Source organism: Pithys albifrons, chromosome 15 (assembly GCF_047495875.1).
Source record: "Pithys albifrons albifrons isolate INPA30051 chromosome 15, PitAlb_v1, whole genome shotgun sequence".
In the NCBI taxonomy this organism is placed as follows: Eukaryota; Metazoa; Chordata; class Aves; order Passeriformes; family Thamnophilidae; genus Pithys; species Pithys albifrons.
Genome location: NC_092472.1, coordinates 2,281,131 through 2,300,012, shown reverse-complemented (window position 1 = coordinate 2,300,012; position 18,882 = coordinate 2,281,131). Strand labels below are relative to the sequence as shown.

The window sequence follows — 18,882 nt, the reverse complement described above, 5'->3', positions numbered from 1 at the left end:
CCTGAGGGGTTCTCATGAGAAACCTCTGGGGAGTTGCTGAGAACTCCTGGGGAGTGATTTCTCCTTTACCAGACAAGAGCAGCTGTGGCCTTGCTGCTTCTCAGCCGATATCTGCCTTCAGTCCCACAGGGTCTATATAGGTCTGAATTGCTCACCTTTGATTTTCCTGTACCAACAGATACCCAGTTAGGTGAACCCAGAGAGCTCCAGATCCCAGAGACCTGTGACTCCACTCAGGGAGCACCACAAGTAGGTTTTTAGTGAGCATCAAGTTCTAACAAACCTGCCCAGGTCCCAGAGGCCCCATGGGATCTCACACTGCTCCCTCGGGGGTCTGGCACAGAGGGTGGGCAGGCCCTGGCACAGGTGCCCAGAGAAGCTGTGGCTGCCCCATCCCTGGGAGCGTCCAAGGCCAGGTTGGACAGGGCTGGGAGCAACCTGGTCTGGTGGGAGGTGTCCCCGGCAGGTGGGAAACCAGCAGCAGTATTGGCAGTGGTGAAGGCAGCTGGGAAATGTCTCCCTTGTCTGAGGGCCCAGAACTGTCCCCAGCCCTGGAGGTGCCTCAGCAGTGCCAGCACAGGGGGACAGTCCCTGCCCTGGTCCTGCTGCCACACCAGGGCTGGCACAGCTCAGGGGCCATTGGCCTCTTGCCCACCTGGGCACACCTGGGCTCATGTCCAGCCGCTGGCACAGCACCCCCAGGGCCTTTCCCACCGGGATCTGAAGCTGCTGGAGAGTGTCCAAAGGAGGGACATGGGGATGGGGAAGGGCCTGGAGGGGGCAGCGTGTGAGGACACTGAGGGCACTTGGTGTGTTCAGCTGGAGAAGAGGAGACTGAGGGGAGACCTCACTGCAGGTACAACTCCCTCAGGAGGGGCAGAGGAGGGGCAGACACTGAGCTCTGCTCTGTGGGGACCAGGGACAGCACCCAGGGAATGGCTGGAGCTGTGTCAGGGCAGGGGCAGGTTGGATCTCAGGAAAAGGTTCTTCCCCCAGAGGGTGGTGGGCACTGACCAGGCTCCCCAGGGCAGTGGGCACAGCCCCAAGGCTGCCAGAGCTCCAGGAGGGTTTGGATGATGCTCTGGGGCACAGGGTGTGACTGTTGGGGAGGGCTCTGTGCAGGGCCAGGAGTTGCACTGGATGCTCCTTGTGGGTCCCTTCCAGCTCCGGACATTCCATGATCCCACCACATTCCCGACCCGCAGCGCTGCCCCCACCCCGCACACTCCGTGCCCGGCCCCACACAGCCCCCACCGGGCTCGATGACGTCACACCTCGCGATCCCCACAGCTTATGACGTCACTCCCATAGACGTCGCTCCCCTCGCCGTGACGTCAAGCTCTTCCCCCCCCCCCCCCCCCCCCCCCCCCCCCAATCCCGTTCCCGGCAGGCCCCGCATACAAGATGGCGGCGCGGGGCGACCCGCGCTGAGCGGCCCCGGGCAGAGATGACCTACACGGCGGAGCAGCTGGACGGGGTGCGGCGGTGAGCGGGGCCGGGGAGCCCGGGGAATGGCAGGGCCCGGCGGTGTGCGGGGCCGGGCGGTGTGCGGGGCCCGGGAGGGAGCGGGGCCGGGCAGGGAGCGGGGCCCGGCAGCGAGCGGGGCCCGGCAGGGAGCGGGGCCGGGCGGTGTGCGGGGCCCGGCAGGGAGCGGGGCCGGGCGGTGTGCGGGGCCCGGCAGGGAGCGGGGCCGGGCGGTGTGCGGGGCCCGGCAGCGAGCGGGGCCGGGCGGTGTGCGGGGCCCGGCAGCGAGCGGGGCCGGGCGGTGTGCGGGGCCCGGCAGCGAGCGGGGCCGGGCGGTGTGCGGGGCCCGGCAGCGAGCGGGGCCGGGCGGTGTGCGGGGCCCGGCAGCGAGCGGGGCTCGGCAGGGAGCGGGGCCGGGCGGTGTGCGGGGCCCGGCAGGGAGCGGGGCCGGGCGGTGTGCGGGGCCCGGCAGCGAGCGGGGCCGGGCGGTGTGCGGGGCCCGGCAGCGAGCGGGGCCGGGCGGTGTGCGGGGCCCGGCAGCGAGCGGGGCCGGGCGGTGTGCGGGGCCCGGCAGGGAGCGGGGCCGGGCGGTGTGCGGGGCCCGGCAGCGAGCGGGGCCGGGCGGTGTGCGGGGCCCGGCAGGGAGCGGGGCCGGGCGGTGTGCGGGGCCCGGCAGCGAGCGGGGCCGGGCGGTGTGCGGGGCCTGCCCCGGCCCCCGGCCGTGACCGTGTGCGGGCCCGGCAGGATCAAGCGGTGCCGGGACTACTACGAGATCCTGGGCGTGGGCCGGGACGCCGGCGAGGAGGAGCTGAAACGGGCGTACCGCAGGCTCGCCCTCAAGTTCCACCCCGACAAGAACCGCGCGCCCGGAGCCACCGAGGCCTTCAAAGGTGAGGCGGCTCCGAGCGGGGCTGGCGGGTCCGCGGGGACACCGATGATGCTATCAGGGCCACCCTCGGGGCCGCGGGGACAGTGGCGGTGCTGAAGGGACACCCTCGGGGCCGCGGGGACAGTGGCGGTGCTGAAGGGACACCCTCGGGGCTGCGGGGACACCGACAGTGCTGTGGGAACACCGGCGGCCTGGCAGCACCGCCCCGCGGCCCGGCAGGGTCTGCCCCCGCTCGGTACAGCATTCCCATCCAAAACCAGCGGAATTGCATCCCAGGTCTCGTGCCTGGTAGAGCTTCTGAGGGATTCTGCAGTGGCACGAGGCGACAGGATAAGGGGGAATGGCTTCCCACTGCCAGGTGGGATGTTGGGAGGGAATCCTTCCCTGGGAGGGTGGGCAGGCCCTGGCACAGGTGCCCAGAGCAGCTGTGGCTGCCCCATCCCTGGGAGTGTCCAAGGCCAGGCTGGATAAACTTGGAGCAAGCTGGGCTGGTGGAAGGTGTCCCTGCCCATGGCAGGGGGTGGAATTGGATGGGCTTTAAATCCTCTCCAACCCAAACCATTCTGTGGTTGCTGTGAAACAGCAAAAGGTTCAGAACAAGGCTTGGAGCTACCACAGGCCATGCAGAAGGGTGAGGTGTTATGTGGTCAGTAACTGCTCCTTGCCAATAAATTTAGATCTGTATCTATGCAAGCATTTAAAATTTAATCCAGTTTGGTGTGTCTTAGAAACACTGCAGTCCTGCATCAATAGTGTTGCCATCTAAACTCTTACATCCTTTGCCCTTTCTCTGCTGTGTTGCAGCACAGCAGGAGGAAAGCAAGTGATTCATTCACAGTCTGTTAAAATAAGGAGCTTCCGAAGGGCTTTTCCTTGTTTGTGTTTGGGTTGTAGTTCTCTGTGAACTTGTTCTGTCAGAGATCAAAGAGGAAGATGAATGAAAACAAACACTTCTGGGTGGCTGGATGTGAAGTGTGAAGGAGATGTGCTGCACAGCTTCAGGAGCACCTCTGCCAGCAGGAAAAACCTGGAATATCACTCTGCATTTTAATTACTCTCCAGTTACTCACTTTGTGTTAACTGTGTGTGGTATATAGAGGTGCACTTGTATAGCAGTGCTTGGTTTGAGCTGAGAAAATGCTTCATTCTCACTTAATTTCTTGGCTGAAGTGGACTCTCCCCTTGGTTTTATGAATATTTCAGCCCTCTCCATATACTTTAACCCTTTCTCCTGGCATCAGTGACAGCAGGAACTGGTTTCCATCACAGGTAATGCCAGTGCTGTAACACTTCCTTTACAAAGGCAAGTCTTGCAAAACTCAGTCTTTGGTCAAGCTTAACTTTTCTTTGCTTCTTTGGGGATTTGTGCTGCTCTGCTTAGACAAGTCAGAGCTCTGGAAGCATAACATGTGTTTGACTTCCCTCTGCAGCAATAGGCAATGCCTTTGCAGTCCTGAGCAACCCTGAGAAACGCCTGCGGTACGATGAGCTGGGGAGCGACCAAGAGCACGCCAGCACTGGCCAGGCCAGGCACTACAACTGCTACACAGAATTTGAAGCAGACATTACACCAGAAGAAATATTCAATGTGTTCTTTGGTGGGCACTTCCCTACAGGTCAGTGCTTTTGAAGTGCAGTGGAGTGACACTGAACCTGAGGGAGCAGCTGGAGCTGTGTCAGGTTGGATCTCAGGGAAAGCCTCTTCCCCCAGAGGGTGGTGGGCACTGACCAGGCTCCCCGGGGCAATGGGCACAGCCCCAAGGCTGCCAGAGCTCCAGGAGTGTTTGGATGATGCTCTGGGGCACAGGGGGTGACTCTTGGAGATGGGACTGTGCAGGGCCAGGAGTTGGACTCCATGATCCTTGTGAGTCTCTTTCAATTTGGGAGATTCTGTGATTCTGTAAACCTTAAAGGAAGTTCAGCTTCCCTTGGGACTGCTCATGGAGTTGATTATACATCTGAAAAGAGCAGAACCCTTTCTGGAGTTGTTTTCTGCCTTTCTTTTACTCCCTCCATTATTTGAAGCCAGCAGAGTATGGGAGGTGCAATAAGGAGTGAGTGGGGAGGGATCAGAGGTGTCTGTGGTGGTGTTTGGTCTGAGTGACCTCAGAGGTCTTTTCCAACCTTAACCATTCCATGATGGGGTTGTGCTTCAGGCCCCTCACTGCACTGCAGGCCAGCATGGCACAGCTCCTGGAGTTGTGTTCTCAGTGTCCCTGGAAGCAGGGAAGCTGCTCTGCCTTGGAGCAGCCTTTGTGCTGGAGTGAAGTCAGAGCCTGGTGGCCCAGCAGGTGCTGCCTGCCAGGAGAGCCTGTCCCTGGATGTGCAGGATGCAGGAGCTCAGCACTGCAGCTGCACCTCCAGGAGCTCCATGCACGTCTTGGTCCAGCCTTGGCTTCTGTATTTGTGGGAAAAATAGAAGAGATACCACAAGATCCAGGGATTGAAAGTGAATATGAAAGGTGTGGTGAGCTCAAGGGCAGCATCCAAGGAATTGCCTTGGCAGTTCTCTAAACTTTTCCCCTCTGAGGTGTCACATAAAGTGACACACACACCACTTAGTACAGCCTAAAGCCACAGGTACAGGCAGTTACTGGGAAGCTCCCTGAAACCTTAGTGAGAGGGGTGCCTGTTGCAGCCAGAGGGACCTCAGGTTGTTCCTGAATTTGCATCACCAGGTGTGCAAAGTGAGCCAGCCCAGAGGGGTGTAATTCCACCCAGAGTTTTCCATTTCTGGCCGTGCAAGGAATTGCACCATGTGCCTTTCATGGAACATTGTCCTCATGGACTGGGACTGCTTGGTGGTGTGGGGACAGGGATGATGGAGGTGAGGGCAGGAAACTGGAGCTGCAGGAGGAATTTGGGTACTGGGCATGGCAGGTTTCACAGGGAGAGCAGCATGAAGGAGAAAATGGGAATTTTGAGCAAAATGGCAAAGAATAAGAAAAGAAACAGGTTTTTAACAGTAGTTAAGTGTTGGTAATAAACAATAGTTTCCTCACCAAAGAAATGTGTGGATCTAAATTTATGTACATTGTCCTAACAGAAAAATGAGCTTTAAATTCTGGAACATCCCCAGTTCAACAGTTTTCCAAATAGGCAAAGTGCTCACAGTTTGTTTAGCAAGAGAATTGCTGGTGAGAGGGTGGCCAGGTAGTTGAAAAAGAACATTTTTTGACTGTTGTATCACAGAGTAGGACTTGCCTGAGCTGGAGTTTGTGCTGGTGTTTGTTTTGTGACACTTTGCTGTCACCAGGCTCTCTGGAAATCCAAGCTAGAAGTGTTGGTGTCAACTCTGTATGGCATTTGTGGGCAGGGTTATGGGTTTGTTTTCACCATGCAGTTCTCCTCTGTGGAACAATAGTGAAGTTAAAATGTTAAATGGGATAAAATGTTGCAGTTTAATAGAGAGAGGCTACAAGTTGAACATCCTTTCATAAAAAAATAAATACATGTAGAAGGAAAGAAATTCCTGGCAGAAATTCTTGGAGAAACAGAATTTGGAAAAACTCTTTTCTAGGCACCCTGTAAAAGCCATTCTTCTATTCCCACACTTTTTTCTTTTTTTTTTTTCCCAGCTTGATCAAATACTGTCTGAGCAATGCTGAAGGATAGAAATAAATTTCTTTTTTTCCTAAAAGAAACCTTCCTCCTTGGAGCCAGCCTGGCTCTCTGCTGGAGCTCTGATGGCACACATGCCTTGGAAAAAGTCCTTGAACCAGCAGTGGAACAGAGCTTGAACACAACAGCAGAGGTCACCTTGGCTCAGGTTTCTTGCAGAATTCTTTGGGAAACTCAAAAAAGGACAATGGAAGAGTGTAAAATAATGTGACATCTTTCCCAGGGCTTAAAAATAGATCTGCATTTGTGTTGTGATGATAAGCTGTAGATTTCCAATTCTCTGACACAAAGACATGCTGAATTTCAAAAGAGGAGAGCACAGCTATTATTAAGATATTCATATGGTGATAAAATCAAGAGCCAGAGCTTCAAATTGAAGCAGCACATGCAATTCTTTCCTCATTTTAGAATTTTTAAAAATAAATCAACTGCAATGCATGTGCAGGAAAGAAAATCATGAATTGTTCTGCCTTTTTGACTCAAAAAACTATTTTTTAGAAATCTCTTATTATGAAGTAATTAATAATTAAGTGAAACTATTAATGGCTTGAAGGCAGAGGAAATAGAAATGAGTGTGGAAGACCATTCAGTAACTATGGGAGGCCCCAGTTCATGGCCTGAGCCTGCAGAGGCAGATTCATTTTCCTGCCACAGCCTTGCAAGTGAATGTGACAAAACCAGCACTGAAATATGAGATACAATCATAAGAATCAGAACATGTTGCTGCAGTTTGATTTAAATTCAGATGGACTTGGGGCACACTGCAGAATTTCTCTGGTAGGGCTTTTGGAGTGACTCGTTGCTCTGTCATTTAAATCAGAGGTTGGTTGTGCTTTTTAGTGTGAGATCTCATGAGTGTAATTCAGGCTGGGTGGTGTGAGCCTGGATAATGCAACAGAACCTGAGGAACAGAGGGGAGCAGCATAAAACATGAGTCCTTTCTTTCACAGGAAATATCCATATGTTCTCCAATGTAGCCAGGGATGCACATTATTATCCACGGAGGCACCGGCCTGAGAGGGCGTGGACACGGGAGCAGGAGGAGGAGGACAACAGGCCACAGGTAGCCAGGAGGAGGGATCTGCTGGACTCAGATATCCCACTGATGCCAAAGGGGTTTTTGTTCTGATTTTCACATTTTGTAGATTTTAGGAACACAGTAGTTGTGGATTTTTAGAGGGTTAATATTTCTAACAGTTTAAGTTTAATGCTTTTCTATCACTACCCCTGTCCCAGAACAGGGAGCTCAAATTCCTTTAGTTAATTAATCTTGTTTAGACTCCTTTCCAAGGTAGAGCTGAAGGATATCAGAGGCCCACAGAACGAAACATAAACACAGGTCAGAGTGACCCAAAAGCCAGAATTGGATGAGCTCCAAGAGACCTTTGTGTGCCTGAGGAAGAGGAGCTGATGAAGACAGAGGGTCTTGATGACCCCAGACCCAATTCCAGGGGGTTGGTCCAGGGGTGGAACTGAGGCTGGACTGAGAAATGTGTAAAGCAATGATTGGAGGGATCTTATTATAAAAGCCATGGAAACAAGAACTGAGACACACATGCCTGTCATCCTGTATTCCTGTGGGCTGTAGGCCCTGGGATATTAAAGGACCTTTACTTTTTATCTTACCCTGCACTAAAGTGGCTCGGAGTCCTGTGTTTGGGGGGAAGGGTCATTCACGGCATCACCACCAGGGTGAGGAAGGGCTGAATCCAGGACAGCCCTTCCCATTCTTCAATGCTCAGTGTTTATTCTCAGGCACTGCAGCCACGGGGGATGTTTTTATGTGACTAGATTGGCTTTTATTAATCACTGCTTTAAAAGTACTTGGTATTTATAGGATTACAGGCCTTCCAGTTTCTGTCATCCAGGGTTTTGCTGCTGCTTGTTTTTTGCAAGCTGTAGTGGTTGGTAATCCAAGAACAATTAGTCCAAATTGGGACTGGTAATGGATATGGAAGCACTGCCTTTTACTGTTTGTCCTCAAGGTGTGTTTAATCCTTCAGTAAATGAGCACCCAGGTGCTGCCCAGGCCTCTGCCAGCCTGGAGCAGGATGGCTCTGGGATGCATTTCTGGAGCTGAGGCCTCCAGGTGACACACAGGGTGTCATTAGTTGACAGTGCACAAGCACAGGTGCCACCTGCCTTGGCAGAACCTTCCTCTGGAGACAGTCTGGTCACCTCAGGGGGTCATTCTCCAGGGAAGATGAGTTTTTCCTTGTGAGTCTCTGTCAGCCTCTGAAACAAAGAAATGGGTACAACTGACAGCTAGGGAATTCCACATACAGCAGGAATCCTTGTTGCCATCCCAGGGTGGAGGGCAAAGCCCAACCAGCTGCATGTTACATCTTCCTCCTGGTGAGAAAAGGCATTTTAGAAGCCAGTTGAGAAAGAAGGCAAAAAACAGGAGGAAAGATCTGTGTTTTCCCTTTGATACTTTTCCACTCTCTTGTGCTTGCATCCTGTCCCAGTTACAGCACATGTGGTCTCTTAACCCTTTATTGCCACTTTATTCAGTGCTCTGGCAGAGGTTGAGATCTTTGGAGTGGGTGCAGCAAACATCAGAGTGCCTGGAAAGGTGTGGATCGTTGGAACTGCAGGGTGTTCCTGCAGGCTGGACTGGGCACTGGCAGTGCTGTGGGTCTCTATTGCCTTGAGAGGGAAGGGACAGAGGAAAAGGTCATTGAAAGAAAATGGTTTCAAGACATTTCTGAGATTACTAATAAAGGTTATTTTGAAATTACAATGTCATCCCTCCCAAAATCCCAAAGTACTTGCTCTCTTTTTCAGTTTACATGTAATCCCTGAGATCAGCTCAGGTGGTTAGAACTTGGCTGTAATAATGCCAAGGTGATGGGTTCAATGCCCTGTGTGGGCCATTGACTGAAGAGTTGGACTCGATGAGCCCTGTGGGTCCTTCCAGCTCAGAATAGTCTGAGCAGTTCTGTGATCTTGACTGTCACTGTTGGTCTGTGATAGCTGGCCTGGTTTCTGTGAGCAGATGCCTCTTCTTCCATCTCTGCCTTTTCTTGACTACTGATTCTTGTTCTTTTCAGAACTCCTATTCTGCATTTATCCAGTTGATGCCAGTTTTCATCATCATAGCAGTGTCAGTGATCACCCAGCTGATGGCCACCAACCCTCCCTACAGCTTGTTCTACAAATCGTAAGCGCTTCCAAAACACCTTTTCCTGGACTTGCTCTTTGCAGTATGGAGGCAGAAGGAAGCTGGATTTGATAGCAAAATGCACATTAATGTTCTGCTCTTTCTAGCAAGTGGTACCAGTTTGTAAATAAGGAAATGGGAGCAGTGTGCACTGAGTAATTCCCCTGAGTTCCTGGGAAGTTGCCTGTGGTGAGCTCTGTTGCACGGGGTGCTGAACAAAGAGAGGCACTGGGCCAGAAACCTTCCTCCTCAGCTGTGGGAGGTGGTTTTGCACTGTGATACAGGAGGAGAAATGTGGGTGTGGATCAGCCTCTGGTCTGCCCAGCCCCCAGAATCTCTGGATCCCACTGAGGTTCCTCTGAAAAGCAGTTAAATAATGAAGCCTGTGGTTTGCAGTGTAAATCCAAATCTGCCCTGGATCTTGAATTCCACTGGAAGCTCCACAGATCATTAAAGCCTGGAAATGCTGTGGTTTAATTTCTGTGGAGGAGCAGGACCCTGGTGAGCTCTGGGAGCAGAAGGACCATCACCAGAGCTGCTGGAACCTGAGTTTGTGAGGCACAGGGAAAAACAGTGCTGGGAGGAAGGAACCTGATGGGAAAGAGCTCCCCTTCACTGGCTCAGCTACTGAGGTAGGAGTGGGTTGGCAGGTTTTGGGGAATCAAGAGAGTGCTCCAAACACTCCCCTTGCTCCCTTCTAGGAGTAAAACTCCTCAGGTCTAGGCCTGTCCCCTCCTCTCCACTGGCCAGGGGAGCCCACCCACCCTCACTGTTTTACCACAAGATGTCAGTGTGAGGCCCTCACAGAAGAACAGGAGGATGGTTGTTTTTTAGGTGTTTTTTTTCCAGGGAGTGTTTCTGCTATCTGCCAGTGCCATGTGAAGCCTCCCACGCTGCCCCCACAGCAGCTGATCTCTCCTGCTTTCCTTCACTGCCTCCCCTTCTCCTGGTGATGTGAGATAAGCAGGCCTGAGCCTGCTACACAATTGGGTTGTTCCTCTAAATCATAACCTGAAAAAGCAGCTTAAAAACAAACAGAAATTGTTTCTGTACAGAGAGTGGACACCTCTGAGACAGCAAGAGAGAAGGAAAAGAGGAGTCCAGGAGAAAGGGGCAAACAGGATTCCACTGAGTAGAGTGTAACCTTTGTGTTTTGGCTGCCTGCCTGTCTGTGGGCAGTGATTTGAGCAAACCCTGGGTATCTTTGCTCAAATAAGGGAATTCAGCCTGAGAGTGGAGTTTGATCCAGTGGCTGTGTCAGAGGGGCTGCTTCTTCCAACAGGATATTTTCTGGGCTATTCCACACCCCAGTGAGCTTACAGATGATTATAAAACCATGAACAATCTCCCCTGCTAATCTTTAGTTCTACTAAGGATCCAAAAGAGGGGAAAATCCAGATCAAATTGCATTGTGCCCTAACTCTTAATAATCTCTACCTTTGTTATCATCCCCATGGATTTCTGGACTGATCTTGCCAGAAATCACCAGCAAACAGAAGAAGGTGTCTGGAGAGTTCACAGATAAAATCTGCTCTTATGTTTTGGAAGTGTCTTGAGCGAGCTGTTGGGAACAAAGACAGTATTCAGAAGGAACAGTGTTAGTTCTTTGTCAGTATTTCCAAACATGAGACATTTTCCTGTGGCTTTAGCAGGAGGGTGGATTCTGTTTGTAATGCACAGCTTGCTGTGCCTGAGACTTGTAATTTCCTTACTGGATGGTTGAGGGAGCCATAATCTTGCAGAAATTAACTGTAAAAACGTTGCTGGAAATGCTGTCCTCTGGAAATGCCAACATTGAGAAGCAGCTCTTGGTTTCTGTAGGTTTGAGCTGCTCAAACACCCGGTTTGTGTTTCCACAGGTCCATCGGCCACGTCATTAGCAGAGAAACAGAGAACTTGCAGGTGCCTTACTATGTTGATAAAAACTTTGAGAAGAATTACCAAGGAGCAGAACTCCAGGAGCTGGAGAAAACAGTTGAGAAGGATTATATAGACTATATTCAGACCAGCTGCTGGAAGGAGAAACAGCAGAGTAAGTTATTTGTGCCCCGGGTGTGCCCAGCACGGGCTGTGCAAAGCGCTGCTGGTTCAGGCTGTTACCAAAACTTACACCATCTCAGCCTTGCACTGGTTTGAGGTGTCTCACATCTGCTCTTCACACCAAACCTGCTATTCTTGAAATCTGTCAAAATACATTTTAAGTGGTCCTGTGAGACAAGTGGAAAGTAGATTTCACCGTTTGAGACACTTTTTTCCATTCGGTTTTTATGCTTGAATAACCTCTAGTGCTGATGTTTTAAACACACAGCCCACCACGTTTATCTGCCCCTGACAGATTGTTAGGCCAGAAAAGATCCTGAGACATCACCTATTCCATGTTTCCTTTGCTGGAGCAGCCTGGCTCCATGAGAAGCTTCTCTGACTTTTCCCTTGTAACTTGCCCAGGACAGCCCACAGCCTGTCCAGGTGCTCTTGGCTCTCTTGCAGTGGGCTGTGTTCCTGGTATCAGTTTCCAGAGTGTGCTTCCGTGCTCAGTGTGTGTGTTATTTGCATTTTCTATCTTTAGTTCAGTCTGAGAGCATGTTTTTCACCATAGTCAAGTGCTTTTAAAACAAGAATTGAGTGCAGGAAGGGAGGACACAGATGTGAGCATTCAAAATTGTAATTCTCACACCAGCCCTGAGTCACTCAGGGATGTCAATAGAGGCATGTTAACCCCATATTGTAATACTTACCAATTAATTGCTATTAATCTGGTTCATTGGAAACAGAGCAAACCCCTGCTGCTTTGGGAAGGGGGTGAAATAACAAAAATCAGATTACAAGGAGTGACTGATGTTGGGATGTTGTGGCAATTGTTTTTCAGCTGAAGAGCTTATCACCTTTAAGTGAGTAAACACAAAGTGCTGCTCTGTGCAAAGGAAACTGGAACAAGTTGTGTCTGTGAGAATGTTCAACAGGAGCAGACAAACTGCTTCCACACACTGGTGGGCTTTTTAAATTGCTCTGTGTAAAACAGTCCTCAGGACACTGCTCAAAGTGCCTTTGCACTTGTTTTCAGTTTCCTTCCCAGTTGCTTCATTATGGACACACAGTTTGTCTAAACAAGAAACAAGACTTGTTTAATCCTGTGGGAGGGCAATAGTGTTGCTGACTCCAAACTCTTTACAGGTTTTTGGTGGGAAGGCTTGTTTTGATTTATTTTGTTTAAAAGTTGCCAATCCTGCTTTAAAAGAGAAATAAACAGGTGTAGGCTCTGAAGTGAAAAAAGACAGAACCCTAAAAGGTCCTGAGGTTTTTGATGTGCTTGGGTTGTGGTCTTTGAGCAGTGTGTGTGGCAGGAGCAGCCTCCAGGATAACGTGGCTGTTAATAACATAAATGCAGGCTGGCTGTAGGGAGAGAGTTTCCTTACACAGAAACCCTTTTAATTGATGTTGTGTTTAATTGACTGAGAGTTGTCTCTTTCACATAGACCTGGAGCTGAGGAGAGCCAAGCCCCAGAGAAAGGACAGGGTTTGTGAGTCTGAGAGACCAGTCAGAGAGGGGGAGATGATCCAGCATGGAATGCCAAGAGCCTGCCAAGCTCTGGGCACTGAGAGATTGTATTAGTCACCCATCTGCAAATACATTTACAGTGTCCACAATTAGCAGTAGCCTGGGGACACCACTGTAATTAAAACTAAGCATTTTCAGAGTGGTTCCATCCAGGCCAGTGAGCAGGTAAGGAGCACAGCTGAGGCTGGGCTGGCCTTGGCCAGCCACATTTGTTAAAATAAACTGTGAATACAGGATGGAGTGCTGGGGAAAAGCTCTGGAGATACTGAGGCACTTCTTAGTCAGCTGTTGCTCCACAGCATTGGTCACTTAATCCTTGTTGAAGTGTTTAACTTGGAGTGATCAGCTTTTTGTCAGTTGAATGTCTATTAATAGCACCAGCAAAATGGGCAGAGATGAGTTACTTGGGAGCAGTTGGGTTTTACAGTCCTTGATTTTATGACTTGGACAGTATTACCTGGTGCCCAACAATCTTAAGGAAAACATTGAAAGTACCAGTTAAGTTGGTATCTTGTTCAGCCTGTTGCTTTTGTAGTGCTGCACTGAACAGGACTGCTCAGCAGAGCAGTGTGTGCAAGTTGGGTGTGCTCTGGGTTTGGGTCTTCTGAAATCTCTGGCACAGTTAAGAACAAAAGCACATCCCAGGTTTTTGCAGGTGGTTCAGCTGGGGCAGCACAGCTATAAAGTGAGGCTGCAAAGAGCTCCAGGTCACAAAGAGGCAACTGAAAACAGGAGAATCAGGATATGTGTCATAGAATCATGGGATGGTTTGGCTTGGGAAGGACCTTAAAGACCATCTCATTCCATGACCATGGGCAGGGACACCTCCCACCAGCCCAGGTTGCTCCAAGCCCTGTCCAGCCTGGCCTTGGACACTCCCAGGGATGGGGCAGCCACAGCTTCTCTGCCCAACCTGTGCCAGGGCCTGTCCACCCTCACAAGGAAGGATTCCTTCCCAGTATCCCACCTAAATGTCATTGAAATTCAGTATTTTAGGGTGTCCTTAAAGAGAAAAATTCAAAGGAACTGGTCTGTAGAGGACTGAAACCCACAAGGAGCAGATGTGACAGAATGAGTGCTGTCAGTAGTGCAGGGAATCATTTTCCCCAAATGGGTAAATGGAAACTGAGATTCTCCACTGCACAATTCCAGGGACTCTGGACTTGGAGACAATTACCCCAGGTGAGGTTGTGCTGGAGGCTTGTCAAGGCTGTGTGCCCTGCACTACCTGAGGGGCATTTGGGTTATAAACCTGTCAGTGGATCCCTGGTCTAAAATGAACTGTTCATGCCTGACAGTTTGTGAAGCTTTTCAGTAAGTGGGTGGAGGGTTAAATGGCTTTAAATTTCAGTGGGACAGGGACAGAGGATGTAAGGCATGAAAGGACCTATTGAAGTTCTTTTCACTCTGAATAATTCTGCAAAATGAGGAGTTTGTAAGGTGTGAAACAGCTCTTTGAAAAATTGAGTGTCATCAGGTAGCCTGTGCTTACGGAAAGGTTGACCTTTTCAGAAGTAAATTACTGCTCTTCTCCTCAGTGCATCTAATCCTGCAGCTAAATTATTCTTCAGGGACAAAGCTATATTAAGACTTCCTTACCTAATCAGCAAAAGAAACTTCTGTGAATTACTGGGGGGAAATAATTTAAAAATGGGATTATTTCAGTTTTATGTTTCTTTGGAGAAGAAGGGGAACAAATATGCAAAGTACATTTGCAATTGTTAATGAAAGGGCACAGAGGCCTTTCAGATGAGTCCCCCGGGCAGCTCTTCACCTCCCTGGATTCAATACCCAGCAAAATCAGAATTAACAAGTGCCCCAAGGATAACTAAGCACTGAGAAACAGTTCTTTAGAGAAGGCTCACAGCTTTATCCTAACACATCTTTTTTTTTTCATCTTTCAGAGTCTGACTTGTCCAATTTGGCCAAGCTGTACAGAGATGAGAGATTAAAACAGAAAGCAGAATCCCTGAAACTTGAGCACTGTGAGAAGCTCTCCAGTCTGATTGGGATGCACAAAGGAGGCTGAGCAGGACACACACATTCCATAGTTCTATTTATTGCTGTTTTAACTTATGTTTTTATTTTCCTTTGTATAAAAAGGGAAGGAGTCTATTGCAAAGAGTGGATATTGGAGTCCTTCTGCATGTAGTGCAGAGATGGGCCAGCAGGAGCTGCAGAGCTGCTGTTTGCTGTGATATATCCTGTACATTCGATTTGGTTCCAAGGACCAGTGGCACTTTGTACATTCATTTCCAGGGAGACACTCTCAGTTCGGGCCCACCTGAGCTGGTGGTTTGTCTGCCATCCACACAGTGTGTGCTTCCAGGAGGGCAGGCACAGGCCTTGGCTCTCCATGTTTTCTGTGGACCTACAGTGCAGAGGATCCCACGGACAGCACCGTGCACAGAGCTGGGTGTCCCTTCCTGTGCCAGCCCCGAGGCTGTCCCTGCCTCACAGTGCTGGCTGTCCCCATGCCAGCCCCGAGGCTGTCCCTGCCTCACAGTGCTGGGTGTCCCTTCCCATGCCAGCCCTGAGGCTGTCCCTGCCTCGCAGAGCTGGCTGTCCCTTCCCATGCCAGCCCCGAGGCTGTCCCTGCCTCGCAGTGCTGGGTGTCCCTTCCCGTGCCAGCCCCGAGGCTGCCCTGCCTCCCAGTGCTGCCTGTCCCCATGCCAGCCCCGAGGCTGTCCCTGCCTCCCAGTGCTGGGTGTCCCTGCCCATGCCAGCCCCGAGGCTGTCCCTGCCTCCCAGTGCTGGGTGTCCCTTCCCGTGCCAGCCCCGAGGCTGTCCCACCTCCTGGCAGTGTGTGAGCCCTGTGGGATGGGTCAGTGTGCTCAGTGTCCTGTGCAGGGCTGAGGGCAGGAGGGACAGGTCCCTGCCCAAGGGCAGCACCTGAGCACACTCAGCTCTCCCTCTGTCCAAGGACTGTGCCCTGTGCAGCTCCGAGGGAGGGCCCTGCCCGTCCTGCTCTGTGTGCACCAACATCGACAGAGGGTGGGAGTCTGAACTGCACCAATTCCAGTGCTGAAGAACTGTAAGGAAAGGACAGCCATGTTGATTCTCTCACCTGTTTTCAGAGGCATACTTTGAAGCTGGCTGTTACATTCTGACTGGTCTGCACTCTCTTCTCCAGCTGCTCCAGGGGCCCTGCTTTTTCCAGTACAGTTCTCATGTAGCATATTTTTACTCTGCTGAGCAGTTATGAATGTTTCACTGTAGACATCAGTATTGCAAAGAAAAACATCCATGTGGTACTGTCATGTTTTTTCTTGATCCTCCTTTCCCAAGCCAGGCCTTGAGGGGCAGGTTGAGGCTGGGTAGTAGCAGCAGAGACCAGCGTTGCTCCAGCTGAGCACCAGTTCCTCTGGTGGGTGCCACAGGTGTGTGCCATGCATGGAATGACCTGTTCTTCCAGGGGACACCTGCCCAGGGTGGGGGCTCGGGGCAGCCACAGCACAGCACTGCTCCCCTCTCACCTTGGGAATACGTGTCAGTGAGAGCTGACCAGGACTGTTCTTTCCCCATTCCTAACACTTGCTACAGGATGCACAGATGGCCTGAAACGTGGGGAGCCAAGTGCTCCAAAGTTTGGGAAATGCCGGGGTTTAACCTGCCTTTAAAGCTCAGGCTTCAGGTCCCTGGTGGTGCAGTGTTGTCCAGGTGCTCTGCTGAGGGGACTGGTAGTACCACAGTGTCCCCTCCATGCCTCTGTCCTCTTCATGCAGCAGTGGGAGGTTGGGCAGGAAACAAATTTGGGGGGAAAAAAGCTTTTCTGGGCTCTGGAGTTTGGAGTTTGTATCAGGGATCTGACATTTCGTGCTCCTGCACAAGAGGCACACACATTCTAGGTGTGATGAGAACATTCCAAGTACAGAACAGTGCTGCTGTGGGGTAGTGGTGTGGCAAAAAAAGTAAAACAACCAACACAGTAATTCTTTAAATTGCATTTTTGCACTAAGACTTGTATCCTGTTTGTAGGAAACCTTTATGGGAGCGCATGGGGAAATTGTGCAGAGTTTGTTGGGCACCTGGGCTGGGAAGAGCACCAGTGAAAAGGGCATTTTGAGTGGTTGGTGTGAAACACCTTTAGTGCCAGAATCTGCAAAGGTTGATTATTCCAGGATGGTGTCTGGATTGGTTATTAAGGGTTGATTATTCCAGGATGGTGTCTGGATTGGTTATTAAGGGTTGATTATTCCGGGATGGTGTCTGGATTGGTTATTAAGGGTTGATTATTCCAGGATGGTGGCTGGCAGAGCAGGCAGCCTTAATTCTGGTATTTCCCACCTTTGAGCATGAATGTGTACAGAGAGCAAAATTAATGTTGCTTTTTATGTATTAAATAGCTTATAGAATATATTAGACATCTCTTCAGGGGGTTGGGCTTGGTTCCAGCGTTGGTATCTTCCCTCTTGTTCCTGGGTGACTCCGAGGCCGTACAGGGATACAGGTGGGGACACCAAACCCAGCAACTCCCTGACCTGCCGTGTCCTGCACAGAGCCTGAACTCACACACAGCATTTTGCACCGAAACCAGATCGCTCCTTCCATCCAGAGATCTCCGAGCACCTGACAGAGGTGGGAGACCTGTGGGAAGGACAGTCATGTGGAGTCTTCTCTGAAACGGAAAGGGCTGGGATGGAGCGGGGGGGTGGGAGTGGGAGGTAAGAACATTCCCCAGAGCAGTTCTGTGTACAGGGAGGGGGTCAGTGCTCGTGTGCGCCGGGAGGGAGCGCGTGCGGCTCCCTGTCTGTGGGGCAAACAGGACACGGTGTGTTGGCGCAGCATCCTGGGCCGTGGGGAAAAGGAAAGGGACAGCCCTCCCTGGAGCCCGTGCTGGGGAAATGCAGCCCTGCCCTTCTCCAAAGGGTGCTTGGGCAAAATAAAGGAGGAACAGGTGTTTCCGAGCGGGACGGGTGGCTCGGAGCCGCGGGTGTGGGTGGGGGGTTACTGGGAACGCCGAGCACTTGGAAATGGGAAAAGTGTGTGGATACATTTGGGATTTTTAAATTAAAGCCGTGACATCCGTGCCTGTGCGTGCCGTGGTCCGAGCCTGACTGCCGGGAGGGGCGCTGGGAGAGGCGCAGCGGGGCTTGGGCTGCCGGGTGGGCGCGGACAGCGACGGGATCGGGATCGGGAGATCGGGATCGGGAGATCGGGATCGGGAGATCGGGATCGGGATCGGGAGATCGGGATCGGGATCGGGATCGGGATCGGGATGGGGACTGGCCCGTTCCTGCCCGAGCACTGCGGCGGGGGCGGGGCCTGGGTGGGCCACGCCCCCTGCGAGGCACGTGGCGCTGGGACCCAACGGGGCCGGGACTGGGAGTGGGGCTGGGAATGGATCAGGGGACTGGGAAGGGGGCAGGAAATGGGACTGCAATGGGATAGGGGGCTGGGAGTGAGGCAGGAGGAGGAATAGGGCAAGGGGCTGGGAGTGCGGCTCAGGGCTGGGAGCAGAGCTGGAGGAGGGGGTCCACGGGCTGGGAATGGAGCTGGGAGTGGGGCCAAGGGCAGGGAGAAAGGCAGCGGGAGCAGGGCAGGAGTCTCGGAGTCGAGCAGGAAGCTGGGAGCGGGCCAGGGGTCCAGGAGAAGAGCAGTGGGAAGGAGGGCAGGGGGCTTGGAGCAGGGTCAGGGAATGGGATTGGGGCTGGGAGCAGGCCGGACCCTGCCTGTCCCAGCACCCTGTGGTTGCAGGACCCTCCTGCCCAGCCCGGGCCCGCGCTCTGGGCAGTTGCACTCTGGCTCACAGCCCTGGCACCTGCCCAGCATCCCCCCTGCCCCACGGGGCAGCCCCGTGACATCCCCACAGGGGTGGGAGCTGGAGGGATCCCTGAGCAGCTGTGGGTGCCTGCCCCGGCTCACACAGCAGCCCTGGGCTGTCACAGTACCCGAGCCCTGCCGGCGTGTTCCACGTGCCCACATCCTGACCGAACTCTCAGAGCCCCTGCCAGGCTGGGCCGGTGCTTCCTGCTCCTCCGGAGTTGCAAAAAGTAGCTTCAGCGTGGGAGAGGCACATCCTGCTTTCGGCACCTCCCAGCGGCTCCATCCTCCTCCTCCTCCTCCTCCTGCTCCTCACTGCCTCTCTGCCAAGCGTGCCAGCACTGAGGTGAGGAGCACACACCGAGCTGGCACCAAATCCAGGTTAATAAGCAAATGCAGCGGTGAGCTGCAGGCAGGATCACACTG

The 18,882-nt window shown here is 52.3% G+C and overlaps 1 protein-coding gene across 2 annotated transcripts; it reads left to right on the top strand.

Annotated features, from left to right (window-relative positions):
* Positions 1-1,382: 1,382 nt before the first annotated feature.
* On the top strand, positions 1,383-17,729 carry DNAJC18 (DnaJ heat shock protein family (Hsp40) member C18). Of its 2 annotated transcripts, XR_011699153.1 has the most exons (8): positions 1,383-1,485; positions 2,209-2,354; positions 3,784-3,969; positions 6,925-7,037; positions 9,028-9,137; positions 10,997-11,169; positions 14,598-15,181; positions 15,332-17,729. XR_011699153.1 is itself a non-coding variant. In XM_071570635.1 (7 exons), the coding sequence occupies exons 1-7, from the start codon at positions 1,448-1,450 to the stop codon at positions 14,720-14,722; spliced, it is 891 nt and encodes a 296-aa protein (XP_071426736.1). In that variant the 5' UTR covers positions 1,383-1,447; the 3' UTR covers positions 14,723-17,729. The 2 variants fall into 2 exon arrangements, 1 of the variants encoding a protein (XP_071426736.1); XM_071570635.1 differs by having other exon boundaries at positions 14,598-17,729.
* Positions 17,730-18,882: the final 1,153 nt, after the last annotated feature.